This window comes from Pyxicephalus adspersus, chromosome 3 (genome assembly GCF_032062135.1).
Source record: "Pyxicephalus adspersus chromosome 3, UCB_Pads_2.0, whole genome shotgun sequence".
NCBI lineage: Eukaryota > Metazoa > Chordata > Amphibia > Anura > Pyxicephalidae > Pyxicephalus > Pyxicephalus adspersus.
In genome coordinates this window covers 156,519,415-156,536,272 of record NC_092860.1, presented here as the reverse complement: position 1 = coordinate 156,536,272, position 16,858 = coordinate 156,519,415, and the positions used below count along the sequence as shown (strand labels likewise).

General features: G+C 44.3%; 1 protein-coding gene across 1 annotated transcript in view; it reads left to right on the top strand.

Annotated features, from left to right (window-relative positions):
• The first annotated feature begins 452 nt into the window (after positions 1–452).
• The window catches only part of HSPA12B (heat shock protein family A (Hsp70) member 12B), a 17,930-nt gene continuing 1,524 nt past the window's right edge, over positions 453–16,858 (top strand). Inside the window, exons 1-11 of the mRNA XM_072406986.1 lie at positions 453–2,014; positions 5,348–5,448; positions 5,571–5,695; positions 6,415–6,601; positions 9,505–9,609; positions 9,896–10,012; positions 10,496–10,673; positions 11,260–11,346; positions 13,473–13,577; positions 14,532–14,790; positions 15,878–15,981. Of these exons, the coding sequence (XP_072263087.1) occupies positions 1,972–2,014; positions 5,348–5,448; positions 5,571–5,695; positions 6,415–6,601; positions 9,505–9,609; positions 9,896–10,012; positions 10,496–10,673; positions 11,260–11,346; positions 13,473–13,577; positions 14,532–14,790; positions 15,878–15,981 (1,411 nt within the window). The 5' untranslated portion in view covers positions 453–1,971. The remainder of the gene's footprint in view (positions 2,015–5,347; positions 5,449–5,570; positions 5,696–6,414; positions 6,602–9,504; positions 9,610–9,895; positions 10,013–10,495; positions 10,674–11,259; positions 11,347–13,472; positions 13,578–14,531; positions 14,791–15,877; positions 15,982–16,858) is intronic.

The following is a 16,858-nucleotide window of genomic DNA, read 5'->3' as shown; positions in this document are numbered from 1 at the left end:
GAACTCAGTAAGGGGATGGTGGGAGACCCCCATAATGGGCACAGTGAGGGGTACAGACCCAGGAATTCCATGCAGGAATGATGGGAGACCCCTATAATGGGCACAATAGGTGTACAGACCCAAGAACTCAGTAAGGGGATGGTGGGAGACCCCCATAATGGGCACAGTAAGTGTACAAACCCAGGAAATTAGTACAGGGAGACCCCCATAATGGGCACAATAGGTGTACAGATCCAGGAAATCAGTGAGGGGATGGTGGGGGACCCCCGTAATGGGCACAGTGGGAGTACAGATCCAGGGAACTGGGAATATTACTTTAATCAGTCGCAGCATACTGATAGAAATGCATTGAGAGAGAAGCAGTGTAGCAGAACTACTGTACACCTCCCGGAGTGCTGCGCTGGGTTGATTGACACATCATTCATACATCTTTCATCATTCATACATCTGATTGTAATATTTTACACATTATTTAGGAGAAATTATATTTAGCTGTCACATTGACACGTCTACATAAAATGATAAATTTAAAGGGTCATTCCGGGGTCAGGGTTAGGTGATGGCAATCGGAGTCATCCTCTGTCTGCTTGGATCCCTTTGAAGTTTTAGTGGTGAAATCTGTTCGCTGTCTCAGCCCCATCAGTGTCACCTAATATTATTTTACAGCACAGGGAGGTAGCAGAAGTGGCCTCTACATCTATATTCCTGCAGCAAGAGAAGTGAGACACCACGGGGTCAGAGATACAAACTCCAGCACAGACATCTGCAGAGATTCATAAAGGGACTGATATAGATTGCACCCATGTTAGACTTGACTAGACCTATAGGCAATGCCCTCCCTGGGGCATCTGCTGCACTGCTCTCCAGCGCCACCTACCTAATCCATTACATTGTACAATCAGATTGTCCATACGGACAAGCTTCCTCAGGGCTCATTCCTACTATAGGTTTGCGTTCATTTTTAGTAAATGGGCACACATTGCTGTGTATTTGCATGTATAATGTTAGGAGGTATGAATATTTAATAAGGAGGACCTGTCACCTCATTGGGTTATCACTGTCACCAGGTCATTCATCAGGTTTATGTACCCGTGAAATCCCCCTTTGTGTAGACTTTTGAAAGCCTTGATGCTGATTATGGGCTTGCCTGGTTTTTATTTTATATAAATGACAGGTTCTCTTTACAGGATAACTGCCCTGTGTCAGATGGCAGCAGGAGGCACTTTGTCGAGTCCTATCATACACTGGTCTGACCTGGCTTAATGGCATAGAACTGGGCTATTCACATGGCAATGTAGTCAGGGGGCCTAGGGCTCAGGGGGAACTCCAGGGGCCAGTCTACAACCTATGCTCCTATAGTAAACCAGGGATAAGGGCGCAGCTGGTGGAAGTTGGGCATCGCCATTCAAATCTCATGGGAAAGGTTGGAGTGATGGGGTCATACCAGTTGGGTGGCTACCCTTAACCTACTAAAGTCTGTTGATGGGGTAGGGCAAATATTTTACCCTGCCATAGGCCCATTTTGCTTTAGCCTGCAGCATATAGGATGTGGTATGGCAAATACTCCTTTCACCCTACTTCCACCTGGAGAAAAGTAAGCCCCCTAGGCAGATAGGGGCACCAAGTAGAGTACCCCATGCCCATGTTTTCAAGGGGGTCCTGCAAGTGGTTGAGCGACTTTCCTGCACCACACATGTCCAGCTACTGACTATAGGGGGCGCTGTTTTTTTAATAGATGGGCACCTTTACGCTGGCTTGTATTGTGCCATCTCTAGAATGCCCTGTTACCCACTCAGTGCCAGACCTCTGGTAAGATCTTTTACCAGCCTCTTTTGTTGGTTTGGTTTATTGGCACCATCATGCTGCCATATTAAACTGGAAGAAATGATAAACATGTATGAATTGATGAGCATGATGCAGATATTTCTCAGTCATGAATAACATTGTTTACTCTCTTGTTTTTTTTAAGCCATGACGACGATTATGGATAACCGAATGCAAACGCTGCAGATAGGTGAGTGAAAATCACACAATATTGATATTGATAATAACTGGATGTCCGGGTAATGCTTAGGAAAAGTGGCCAAGCAGAACTCAGCAGGTGTTAGATAAGGACAAGGTTCCGTTAGCCCATTGGCACCATGAACACCCATTTTATGGTGTCCAACAAATCCACTCTTCAAGGTATTTGCCAGGTAAATGTTGCAATACACATAGAGGGGAAAAAAGTTCTTTGAGGTTGGATGAAGGTTCCTTGAAGTTGGGTAAAGATTCTTTGACAATGGGTGAAGGTTCTTTAAAGTTGGATTAATGTTCTTTGAGGTTGGGTGAAAGTTATTTGAGGTTGGATGAATGTTCTTTGAGGTTTGGTGAAGGTCCTTTTAGGTTGGATGAACGTTCTTTAGGGTTGGATAAAGGTTCTTTGAGGTTGGGTGAAGGTTCTTTGAGGTTGGATGAATGTTCTTTGAGGTTGGGTGAAGGTTCTTTGAAGTTGGGTGAAGGTTCTTTGAGGTTGGATGAATTACCGATGCTGTGCCCATTATGTGGGGCTCACACCACCTATGGACTGAGTTCCTGGGTCTGTACCTATGTTGTACCCATTATGATGGGTTTCCCCTACCTATTGGCTGAGTTCCTGGGTCTGTACCTATGCTGTACCCATTATGATGGGTTTCCACCATCCTTGGCTGAGTTCCTGGGTCTGTACCCATGCTGTGCCCATTATGATGGGTTCCCACCAACTATGGGCTAAGATCCTGGGTCTGTACCCATGCTGTGCCTATTATGTGGGTTTCCTGGGTGTGTACACCTGTTGTTCCTAATATGATGGGTGTCCACCACCTATGGGCTGAGTTCTCAGATCTGCACACCTGCTGTACCCTTTATAACGGGTTCCCACCATTTATGGGCTGGGTTTCTGGGTCTGTACACCTGCTGCTCCCATTATGATGGGTTCCTGGATCTGTACACCTCCTGTGCCCATTATGTGGCTCTCACACAACCCATGTGTTCATTTCTCAGGAAGGCTTCCATCCACCTATGGGCTGGGTCTGTATACCTGCTGTGTCCATTATGACAGGTTCCCACCACCTATGGGTTGCATTCTCTGTTCTGCACTATTGCTGTATCAATTTTGAAGGGTTCCTGGAATCCCATTTACAGAGCCCTTGGGTCCATACCTCTGCTGAGCCCATTATGAGGGTCTCCCAGCATCTCTGTTGGGTTCTTCTTGGTTTTATATGTTAGGGAATGTATCAGGAAGAACTGCGACACACAAAGGTGGTCAAAAATGAAGTTGGTAATTATTGGCTAGTCTACTTTCCAAGCATTTAGGAAGCTAGGGCCTGACTTACCCCACTGGGCACCATCCTTTAGTAAAACCTTTGGGTGCACCTTGGGGTGGACAGGGCCCTAAATAAAATCTCTATGTAATGTGAACCTTTCCACCCAATGTGGTTACAAATACTGCCTCTGCCAAACCCCAGTAGCATGCCCCCAAAAAATCCATAGGATGCCGCTATGTGACTCCTCTCCCAGAATGCTGACCTTCTGTAAGTCTGTATTTGCATAACCTTAGACACGCCCCCTCACATGACCCAACCTTATTTGATGTTACAAAGCAAGAAACAATTGGGTACCCTATGGCACCTACCATCCAGGTAGACAGAATGACAGAATAGTAATGATGTGTCCTGGCATTCAACCATTTCCAAACCTCGCATTACCCTGGCACACTTTTGTAATGGAGCCCCAGGCTTGTTCTGATTTGTGAGCATCAGACAGAAGAAATTCATTAGTGGTTTCCCTGACATCTTTACATGTGTTCCTATAAAAATCTCCATTTGTCAGAGCCGGGGGATCTATTGCTGTGTATTATCTTGTGCAAATGAGGTGAAATTGACCTGAACCCTCTGAGTGGGGGAGGGGAGAGACGTCTACGGCTGAGTTGTACCACTATTCTGTATCCAAATACCACCAATGTAAACGTGCAATAACAAAGCAGGAAGGCCACCATTTCTGGGCTGTCGGTAAAATCCCTGGCAATCCTCCGTTCTCTCATCATATTCTATGCAGAATGGGGAACATTCCACTACCATGAAAGGTCCAAAAATGTTGGCCAGTCCACTCCCCCTGGTGAAAGTGGGTGAAAAATGAACCTACCTTACCCCCGTCTTCTACACGGCTAGGTGTGGCATCTCCATCCTTGCAGGTAGAGTCCCATGGAACCCCAAGCAGATGTAATCTCAGGAGAAGACGGCTATGTCCATTGTTGGAGCGCCATCTCTTGAGATTTCATCTACACTGGATTCCAAAAGACTCTACCTGGAAGGACAGCGGGGTCACCCATGGAAAACGGGTTAAGGTAAGTATAATTGTATTTACAGGTATGTTTATCACCTACATAAAGAAAATGAGGAAGGAGGCCACCATGACAGGATCATCTATTTGGTTCCGCACAAAGGTTCAGCTCCTCCATGTCTCCTCCCCATCAAATGACAATACCTACCTTACCTAACATTTCCATCCAAACTTTTCTATTCCAGTCATATTTATCCAGTATTCCCCTAGCCAAATGCGATTTCTCCACCTCATTGGATCAAAATGACTAATTGTCTGTTTTTTGTTGAACTTTCCAAGCTCTGAGCTTTTTATCTCAATGTCCCCTCCTAAACCAATGTCATTTAAATTCGGCTTTGAACTCGGGAATAATCCTTTTTTTCACACAAAGTGAATATGTAAATATAAACGTTGAACTTTCATGCTGAGCCAGACGGAAGGCTGATTTCTGAAATTAAGCTTCTTAAGGGAGGCAGACGGCTTTCCGTCCCTCCTGGGGCACGTTTTGGGCACAAGGTTAGGACTTGACCTGGAACGGAACTGCTCTGTTTAGGGGGCCCCCAATTTGATGATGGATATTGGGGGTGCTGCTTACAGGGTGGGCATGGAGCAGTTTATACGGGAAGGGGCCAGGAACAGAATGAAATGCTGCTTAATCCTCAGGGAAGGTTCTGGTTGGCTTTCATGTTGGCTTTCATGGCAGGGCTGGAGTCTCTGCTTGTGCACATGTGGTATTAATCAGGGGAAATTTCTGAAATCCCATCTCGGTGTTGGGAGGGGGGGGGTTGGATGAAATCATGGCACCGCGCTCTGTGTCTCCAATTCCTTTGTGCAGCAATATGAAAACAATCGCTGTTTGACATGGATTAAACTTGTTGGAGGTTCAAGGTTTGAGGCTGAGCGACGTTTAACCTTCAATCATCATATAGATTTAGGTAACTGAGCCTGGAACTGATCTTTAAAATAATATTTATCAAGTCCTGACGTTGTCCTAACTCTTCCCTTCTAGAGTCCACCATGGACCGTTCCTACACGCCGTCACCACCGGGATCACCGAGCCTTCACAATGATAGCTGTAATATCGCCCCACTAACCCCATCACAGTCTCCAGTAAGTAGCTACAACCTGATTTTCTTGTGCTTTTACTGCAATTTTGTAAGTTCCTGACAGGTTCTCTTTAAAAGAGATTGGCTTAAGAATCGTCTTTTAACCCAAGCCGGTTTATGTTACAGAGGAGCGAGCACCTGGCAGTCCGAACCCCTCAGTTCTTCGTAGTGGTGGCCATTGACTTTGGCACAACGTCCAGCGGCTACGCCTTCAGCTTCTGCAAAGACCCAGAAGCCATCCACATGATGAGGTGAGATCTGGGATTATTTTCCTATATAAAGTATAATAACCCACAACGGCCAATCAGAAAGATCCTTTATTGCATCTGACCACAATAAACTAAAAATCTGATTGGATGATATGAGGCACTACAGCTTGCCCACCATGGCCCTCACTCTGTGGATGAGTCTGATTGTTGTATAGAGTTTATGAGATCCCCGAGATAATATCACACGGGAGATATCATTTCAATGGCGGGATTACAGGGAAATAGAGGACTTCGGGGCAAAGCACAAAGTGGAATCCTATCTGCTGGAAGATTTCAGATTTTTCGAAAAATTTTGATTCATGAGTTGGGTGATAGCATTGATGCCCCATAGGATAGTGACCCTCTTAGGTCCTTCTCAGGCAGGTAGCGACACCAAGTCTCCGACCAGGAATGGACTGGTGACCCTAGTGGCCCTGGGGCTCTTCATTGCAAGATACCCCTTGATCATGACCCTCATGGTCATCCTACATAAGGAGATAGAATAGGATATGCCTTTCTAGACAATCAACCTAAACAGGTGTCCCAGATGTAGGTTTTCCCCTCTGTTGCTGTTCAACATTCTGGATTTTTGGACTTTAGTTAGGGTGAATATAGGGTGAAACCAATACAGCAAGAAATACTTGACAGGGGTTCTGTTTTCCCACCACTTCCTCTAAAGCTATGAAATGCCTCTAATGCACTTTAAACTTTCCATCCTTCAGTCTGGTCATGGTGACCTCAGGAGCATCTGACCTGAGCAGGTTGTGTCTTCCACAAATCTTGCTTTGCATTCATACATATGGTTTGTATCCTTGGCTGAACCCCAGAACATCAACAACTGCAGCACAGATGGTGAATGTGAAACCATTTCCAAAGCTTTCTATGGGACTGCAGCAGAAAAAGTTCATGGTGAAGTTTGATATCCCAGTCATGGACTGCACTGGGCCCCATAGCAAAAAATTGTGTGGTATGTGGTCCCCAGCATGGACAAAATATCAATACCCCAATGACCAACATAATGGGAAGAATACCCTCCTACATTGGTGGTCAGTGGGGGGAAGAATGCCCCTTACATTGGTGGTCAGTGGGGGGAAGAATGCCCCTTATATTGGAGGTCAGTGGGTACCTTTACATTGGTGGTCAGTGAGACCAAGTATGTCCCACCTAGATTAGTGGTCAGTGAAAGGAGAACTATTCTTACATTGGTGGTTAGTGGGAAGAATGCCCCTTATATTGCTGGTCATTGTGATGAAGAATGACCCTTACATTGGTGGCTAGAGTGATGAAGACTGCTTCCTAAATTGGTGGTCAGTGGGATGAAGAATGCCCCCTATATTGTGGTCAGTGGGAGGAAGAATGACCCTTACATTGTTGGTCAGTGGGATGAAGAATGCCCCTTACATTGGTGGTCATTGTGGTGAAGATTGTTTGTTAAATTCGTGGTCAGTGGGAAGAATGCCCCTTACATTGGTGGTCAGTGAGAGAAAGAATACCCCTTACATTGGTGGTCAGGATGATGAAGAACTGCCCTTCCGAGAGAGAAAGACTATCCCTTAACATTGGTGGTCATTGTGATGAAGAATGGCCCTTACATTGGAGGAAGACTATACCCTTATATTGGTAGTCAGTGGGCAGGAGAATGTCTCCTTACATTGGTGGTCAGTAGAAAAAACACCTCTTTACATTTGGAGAAATGCCCACTTACTTGCTATGCTGGCCAGTAACAGGCAAAATACCCCCTGAATGGGCAAAAAAAAAAAATATTTTTACAGGGTATCTGGTTTGGATGATCCTAGCATGTGCAGACTAATATTAGAAGCTGTATGTACATCTGTACCTGCAAACCTTGTGTATGAGTACATGTAATTTTTCCAAAGCCCGCATCTCCATGTTCCAAGACGGGATTGTACAAGTGTGGGTAAAGGGGAAATTATTGGGTGGGGTGGTTGCCCATTTTGTTTAATTAAAAAATAAAAATTGCCATGCCCTAATGCTCCAGGCCAAGCAGTGAATGCCAGTGACAGTATGTGAATATTGGTTTGTAGAGAACAGGAAAAGGGCTGAACATATACACAACCCCCTATTAAACCACCACCCCGGGACTGCAGGACAAATAGCAGAGGGAACTGCTAGAAACAAAATATTATTCATTCTACATTCACATCTGCTTTTCAATCCCGCGCGTCTGGAGCGGAATCATTCAGGTTAGGGAATTGTTGGAATGTGAGCTGGCTGTATCTCCATCCTCCTGCAGGAGTCCCTGCCCAGCAGCAGGAAGCCATGTTCATTATATATAGGAAATGGGAACCTTTTCCCCCCAATGTGGATTTGGTTTCTTCCAGGCAATGGCATGTTTCCAGTTATACGTAGATCTTATCCAGCCGGGCTTGTGGATATCTACAGGCCCTCATTCCTATATGCTAGCTGGCCATGTACAATATACACACAATGGGCTCTCTGCTTCATATCAGTCACTGAGCTCTGATTACAAAAAATCCATCCTTTTCCAGACTGATTTAATTAGAAACATGAAGAAACGGGATGATTTCACATTGGTGTGATGGCGCGAGTGTGTCTGTGTGAGGGTTCTCATTTATCATGGTCATATATCTCAGGGATGTCCAATTCCAAATAATGAGGGCCACATACAGGCCAGGATTTTCATATAAATAGTAATTATCTGACTCCAAACCTACATATAAAATAATCCTTATTAAACGTAATACCAAAAATGTCTTCCAGGCCCAGGTCTAGCTACCCCCCTTGTAGGTAGTAGGAGATGGTCATATTGAGCTGGACTTTTCAGCAAACACCAAATGGGTTCCTTGGTTATAGGTTGTGCCAGGAACTTACCATTATAGCCAAATGAACTTCTCAGTCACCATTAAGTGGGTTCCTTGGTTCTAGGAGATACCAAAACAATACTATCCAAGCCAGTTATACACATTGCAAAGATGTCCACAATTTTCATCGCAGATGTGCACCTGCGTGTGCCCTGAGATGTCCTTCTTAGATTTTTTGGTGTTCCCACCTATCTTGGAGTCTTCTCATTCTTGCTACTGCATTTTCCATAATATAAAAATACCCAAAGGGCCACCAATTCCCTCCTAGACAATTGTAATGGGCTCAGGGATACAACAGCCAACATACTGTTCCAATCATTTATGCTGGGATTCCCAGTTCATTACCACCTGTAGTGTTACAACCAGAGGTCCTCTTGAAATCCACTAGGTGACTTGAGGTCTTCTGGGGATCATGGGTTTTCTGATTGGAGGTGGGTGACAGTCTAATTACTCCAATAGCAATGGGATGGTAGTTAAGTGGGGTCCCCGATGAAGGGAAATGATTATACGGTATTACAAGGGCATTGTAGACCATGGTGCTTTTCCACACTTGTGGTCAGAGATTGGTGAAGACCCTTTTCTATTCCCCCATGACTGTGCCCCGGGGTACAAAGCCAACTCCATAATGACATGAGGTACTGGAGCTACCTTATCTCAACCCTACTGAACTCCTTTGGGATTAATTGGAATGGTGAGCCAGGTCTTCTCATCCACCATCAATACTTGACCTCACAAATGGCCACAAGTTCCTACAAACACCCTCCAAAATCGTATAAAAAGCCTTCTTAGAAGAATGGAGGATGTTACACTCACAAAAGGAAGGACACCTCCCATCTAACTCCCATATTATTGGCCAATTGGGGGCAGGCCAACTCCATATTGATGGCCATGGTTTGGGAACTTGCACCCAACAAGCTCATATACATGTGATGGCCCTAAGTTCTGTACTAATGATGATTGCTTCCCCAGGATCTGACCATGAAGACGGAGCTGGAAGCTGTGAACGGGAAGAAGGTGCAGGCATTGGAGGTCTTTGCCCACGCACTGCGATTCTTCAAGGAGCACGCCGTAAAGGTGAGCACCACACCTACTGATTGGCCGCTTACTATGGGAATGTTTTATTGGTATGGTTAGGTGTGTGATGGTTTGTTCCGGACAAGGTCACTTTGGTATGTAAATGTAGAGAAATGAAAAATGGGTCTGTTTCTGGCCCCCTGCGGGGTGTTCCAAGTAAAATGCAGCAGTCCTGGGAACCCCACAGAGATATAGGAAGCTGATGGAGGTTTTGGGAACTGGTCCTTCGTTGTAATGGTTTTGAGAAATGTGAATTGCTGATTGTTAACGAGTGCCTTTGTCCCAGGAACTGCGGGATCAGTGCCTCTCCCTGAATGAGAAGGAGGCCATACGATGGGTCATCACCGTCCCCGCCATATGGAAGCAACCAGCAAAGCAGTTCATGAGAGAAGCTGCCTACTTGGTAAATGTTCTGTTCCGCTAATGTAAAGTTGTGACTGAAACCAGGTGCCAATCGGACTCCCTGCACTCCGGAAAATGACTCCCTGCACTTCAGGCTGCAGGAACCACACAGCAGGAGGAGTCACCTCTACACAAGTAGAGTTGCTGCCACCTAGATGACAGTCATCCATTTTCTTTACTAATTGGCTGGAGTGCAATAGGCCTGATCAGCATCTGGGGATTTCACATTATAGGTTTTCGTTTCTCGCTTTCCTTGAATCGTATAAATGGCGCCACCATCCAGTATTTTTGGGTGAACCCTTAATAAGGGCCCCATCAGTGCCTAAAAACAGCCCTGATCACCTCCAGTTAGAAGTATTCTATGGTCAATTTGTCTAAGGGTATAAGAAGCCTGAAAGAATGAAAACTAATGCAGCCGTCACATTTTAAGTGATTTAAGATGAAGGTTTTAATTTTTCTTGCCCTGTTGTCACCTCATTTCTAGGCCGATCTGGTGTCTCCAGAAAACCCTGAGCAGCTCCTGATTGCTCTGGAGCCCGAAGCCGCCTCCATCTATTGCCGGAAGCTTCGCATACACCAGATGATTGATCTCAGCAGCAAGTCCTTCTTCAACGGTTTACCCCCCGACCGCACACGCAGCATCGACTCAAGCTTCAGAATAGGTGGGTGATGGGACTCATGCAAAAATGTATTCCAGTTCTGTAGCCTCATGGATGTACATCTACTGTATATCTACAGTATGAGATCTCAGGAACTGAGTTTTGGGGTGAGATTTGGTGTTGTCACTACTATTCTCCTTGCTGGAGGCTCTGATGTAAGCAAGTAAAGCCCTGCCACCACCAAGATGGCGGCTTCCATACAAGTCGGTGTTAGCATCATATATTGGTAGTAGTTGGTCATTTTTGGTCATGTGACAACCATGACGATGGCTATAAGGAAGCTCGTACATCCCCTCTCCCCAGCTTCATATTATAGGAGAGCCTAGGCTGACGACACCTGCATTGTAAGGGGCTCGGTGACACCATAGTGCCACCATTTAGAGGAAGGGAAAAGCACAGATATGGGAGTCAGCAATGCCTAAAATTTAGCAGGTTGTCAGCCCAGGAATGAGGACTGGCAGGATCACTGGTCACTGCACACCATATAACAGCCAGGAATTAGCAAAGGTGAAGAAAGGTTTCATTTTAAGTCTTAGTCAAAAAATCTAAAAAATACATTTTAAAAAAAAGTTTTCTCCCCCCTCCCCAGCAAGAGAGCAGCTGCGGAGATCTCGCCACAGTCGGACATTCCTGGTGGAGACGGGGATGGGGGAGCTCTGGTCAGAGATGCAGGCAGGTAAGAGTTAATTCATCATTTTAAGGATTTTGGTATTGAATTTGAAATTATATATATATATTCAATATAATAATGTAGTAATATATATAAAAACAATATATATATATATATATATAAAGTATATGAATGTTGCTCTGTAGAGATTATACTCTGCTGCCATCTAGAGGCCAGTGCTGGTAATGCAGGGAAAAACATTTAAATTGAAGGAGATCACATGAATTATTAAATAGCTCTCTGTATAATAAGATTCAGAACTTACAGAACATCGTCTGCACAGAACAAATTATTTCATCAAATTGTCCAAGACTTTGGAACATTGTTATTATACTTTTATCATTTCAAACAACTAAATGATAAAAAATAAATAAAGGCAGATACATAGGAACACCATATATATATATATATATAGGGAGAGAGAGAGAGAGAGAGAGAGAGAGAGAGGATGGAAGTGCACCTGGAGCCAATCCTGCTGTACTGCAGTGCTGTCAGTCTAACACTGTGGTCTTCCTCATAGGAGGAGGAGTGATGACCTCACCAAGGTGCTTCGGCTATTTCATTGGCCAGTTTCCAGGCTAGGGGGTAGGTTAGTGACCAGGTTGTACTACTTAGCTACAGTGGAGAATCCAAGGTCAGATACGCTGGGGATTCAGCTTCCTAGATTTAACCACTTTTTAACCACATGAAATATGCCCTGATGAAGAAAGGTATAACCCCCGAAACGCGTTGGAATTTTGACTACTCAGTCTGATGAAGCAATAAACAGTAATTTGGACGCTTTACTCTGGGTTCATGTTATTCACTCTCTGGATCTTTCTTCTGGGACCCCATTTGTGGGTTATCTTCTTCTTTATCAACCTCTCCATGGGTTTCAAGGATTGCAGGGACCTTCTATTTCATTTCATTTTATATTATAATATAAATGTGAGAGGGGTTCTAACCTTTCCAAAACACAGTAAAAGTTTGTTAATAGATAGCGGTTACCTCTACCTGGAGATCCAAAGTCACGGTGTGTGTAGGGGCTGCTAGTGGTTTCATGGCTGAGCACTAGAGGGCAGCAGAGCGACTGCAATGTCAGCTTCCTACCTATAGGAAAACTCCACATCCCATGATATTTGGATGGATCAAATGTGACTTCTAATGCTTTATATTGAATCGATTATTCCTTTTACGCTTATTTATTTCAAATTCTTGGGATGTGTATAAGAAATCCTCAAAAATAATATAGAAAATCACAAAAATTCCAATGAAGAAAAATGTGTGAAATGTGCGGCGTGGCAGGAATGTGGACCGAGTCCAACTCATGTAGGAGTTTTGGGAGGCTCTGTTCATATAAATAATGAAATGTTATAGGGGAGAGAAGCGATAAAACACGCAGAGATTCCAACCGGCTCAATAACAGACTGGGGGCCCTAAATTGTGTTCATGTAGCTCGGTTTTCTTGAAGAAAATGATGAAGTTGAACTCTAGGTAGATGTAAAAAAAAATAATGTCATGCCAAGCAGTATAAGTACCAGAATGTAACCATCCATGTACAACAGAGCTCACGCTTGGAAAAGAAGAAGCCAATTAATTGTGCTGCAGTGCTAAAATGGTCATGCTGACAGAAGGAGAGATCAGAGTGATGGAGAAATTAGTTCATTAGTCAGCTATTCCTCCTTTTGCTGTCCAATCACAAGCTGGTGACTGGAAGTAGACTTGTGTTACCTTATAGCATCATCATCGGCTGATGAGGTCATATCTCTGCTCTCCTCTCCCATGTGCACACCTGATTGGCCATTAGTAAGTACTGTTACCCAGAGATGGTTGAAGTCATATTCAAATATTTAGACTGGCAGCACTTTAGTTCATTTAGATTTATTGAGAAATACGTAACTACAGTCAATGCTTCTTTTTAATAATATCTGACTATCTGTTCTGAGCCATGCACTCCTAAACAAGCCTAAAGAAGCTATAGGCATGCAGTCCCAATACCTTCCAGGTGTGGGAGCTATTTAAGATACCTACCGAAACCTTCCCCCTTATTCATATAAAATCATAGAGCAGACCAGCACCCCCTTGTGGGCACACACAGTCCTAGCAATGTAAAAAACAATCACTTTTACTGATTCTCTCTGTTGACTTTCTAGGTGATCGTTACATTGTAGCAGACTGCGGTGGCGGTACCATGGACCTGACAGTACATCAGATCGAGCAGTCACAGGGGACACTGAAGGAGCTCTATAAAGCATCAGGTAGGCAATCAATTTATTGGGTTTTTGATTATGGTGATCTCTTTAAACTAAACTGAAGTAGAACATTCACCAGAATGTATTTATAATGATCTAAACTTTCATTCAATTTGTTAGAACTGTGCAGTTAGAACTCACTTGTATTCTCTCCCTGTGTCAGAGTGTCCTATATTCTCATATAACAGAATGTAATTAGTAATAAATAAAAGAATATTCAAAGTTTGTTGAGTCCTAAACTCAGGCAGAAGGTAGCATGGCCTCCATGGGGGTCTCAGCCTGACTCCCAACCATTCCCAAGCAGGATTCCATGGAACCCCAAGGTTCCTCCAGACATTCAGTATGGGCCTGACTGACCTCTTATCATGTCTGTATAATTCTGGGGCTAACACAACACCAGCTGCATGACACTAATGATATTTTTAGTTGTCTATAAGGGTGTTATTCCTGTCACCACTCCAGGGGGCACTCTTTCCACTGGTTACCAATACAACCTTAAAATTTAGAATATAATTCAAGCTTTGCCCCAAACATCTGCTGCCCATATGTTCAGACAATGATCCATCCATGGCTAGGCCCATTTAATTGGACATTGACATCTCAGCTTGGCTGCCTAAACCCAACTCCCCCACCATAGTCTACTGCACCTCTATCATGGGTGGTGGGTTGACCTCCTCTGGGACAGAAGGGGCCACTCATGGTTGGTTGGTTGGCTCCACCAGTTTCTTGCATGGGTTTCACAAAGATAAGAAGTGAGGCCAAATCTTTCCAAGGGGCATCAGACAGAACTTTCTAAATATCCAACTCTTTCATACAATATAGAAAAGTTAAGAAAAAGTTTTAGTCTACGTTGGGTTACATATCTGGTAAACCCCAACACGGGCCAAGCAGGGTTGGATTTGGAATAGATTTAGAATATAACGACCTACTGACCCCTGATTGGTTCTTCTTATTCGGTAGGTGGCCCATACGGCTCCGTGGGGGTTGACCTGGCCTTTGAGCAGATGCTGTGCAAGATATTCAGTGAGGATTTCATCCAGACGTTTAAGGTCAAGCGCCCGGCCGCCTGGGTGGATCTGATGATCGCGTTTGAAGCCCGGAAGAGGACGGCTGCCCCGCAGAGGTCCAACCACCTAAATATCTCCCTCCCATTCTCCTTCATCGACTTCTACCGCAGGCACAAGGGGCACAACGTGGAGACAGCGCTCAGGAAGAGCAGGTAATTCGGGAAGACAAGCATGTGTCATGGTAAAGGGTGACCTCAAATAACACAAATGTATTTGTTGTGTAGAATGCCAAACGGGAGAAAAGAATCCAACTGGCGAACAATTTAGATCTTAGCTTTACAACTACATAACTTTTATATATAACGCTAAAAAGTCCGGGGTGCAAATATTTATCAAACGTCCTCTACTGGGCTCTCCAAAGTAACATATAGAAACTTGGCTTGACACAACTTTCTGGTTAAAAAAAGATATTGTAGATGAGCTTATGAAATAAAAATTGAATAACTCTCCTTCCACCTTGCGAGCTTCCCTATTGGTGCTCTGATGTAATGGGTCACCAATAATGAGGTATGATAGGTAGACACAAAAGTCAGATCAGCCAATAGAAAAAAGACTAAATAGCAGTCCATGTTTGTGGGCACATGACCATCACACCTATGTGAACTGTGGGCATGGCTTATATTATGGGGTTGACCCTCACCCATTCTCTTTTGGGAGGCTTTCCACAAGGTTTTGTTGGGTGTCTGTTGGAGTTTTCTGACATAAACTGTATTTATGGGGTCAAGTATTGCTGGGTGACGAGATCTGGATTATAATCACCCTTCCAGTTCATACCAAAGGGTCTTTAATAGGCTTGAGGTCAGGACTTGAGGTGCAGAATTCTCAAGTTCCTCCACACAAAGGTGGTCAAATCATGTCTTGGTAGGTGTGATGGTCAGATGTCCACAAAACTTGACCACAGAGATAAGTGTTGACAGTTAGATGTCCACATACCTGTCCATAAAGGTAGATGTGATGACCAGGTGTCTACACACATGGCCACAGAAATAGGCGTGACGGTCAGGGGTCCACAAAACTTGTCTATTGAGGTAGGTGTGATGGTCTGATGTCCACAAACTTGTCCCTAGAGTTAGGTAAGCTGGTCAGGTGTCCAAAAACTTAGAGAAAAGATATGAAGGTCAGGTGTCCACAAACTTATCCAATAAAGGTCAGTGTGATGGAGAGGTGTCCACACACTTGTCCATAGCGGTAGGTATGTTGGTGAGGTGTCCATGGACGTATCCAGAGTGTTTTTCGTAGTGTGAACTTCGTCAAGTGGTCCTCCCAGGGTATGTTGCGAATGTCCTCCGAAGCTATGAATGAACTCTTCCAGCCCACCGTCCAGCAGATCGTGCAGCACATAGGTATTTTGGGGGGTTTTGGCCGGGTAATTTTGAGGGCTTTTCAGCAGACTATTCAGGGTTTGTCTGGTAACTAGTGGCTGGGTGCAGACATGGATTGGTCACACACACGGCAAGCTGGCCCTTTTATAGGGAAGGTTTCCTATGGGCTACAAATAATCGTGTCCCATGGTGCTGCAGTCATTGTGATTGAAACTACAAAATCTTGTGGAAACCTTTCCCTGAAGTTTGGAGCTTGTTATAATAATGGAGATTTACATCCATGGTTTGGGATTGCATATCCTACAAGCTCACAAGGTGTCTACAAACTCAAGGGTGAAATTTCCAGGGACCACATACTTCGCCCATCCCCTCTTTTAGTATAGAATTCCTTCTCTTCTCTAATTCTTTCTACCAATGACTTAGGCAATCATTTTATCTGCCTGCACAGCACATGAATTGAATATTATTATCATGTCCTGAGAGATATCTCCCGATGATTCACCACTGAGTCATGATTCACTCGCAGGAGATGTAACAGATACGGAATATTTACTGGTAGACGGTCTAAGCTGTATTAATAATGTATAGGGCAACCCTGGGAAGGGGAGAAAACAAGAATTATAGCACAGCTCCGATGCAAAGCGAGAGTGTCTGGATGCAGTAACGCAAATTGAAGGGCACAATCTGGCCCAAATTTTCTTGTCGATTGGATGCCGGAGGGTTAACCTACCTGATGGATTTAATGGCTCTCTTTGTAGGTAAGATCTCTGTGCCGAGATCTTGGTCTGCACATTATGAATAGTCCTTGTTGCATTTACCACAATATAATAGTTACATAGTCAGGTTGAAAAAAGACAAAAGCCCATCAAGTTCAACCCCTAGAGAAATAAACATTGAC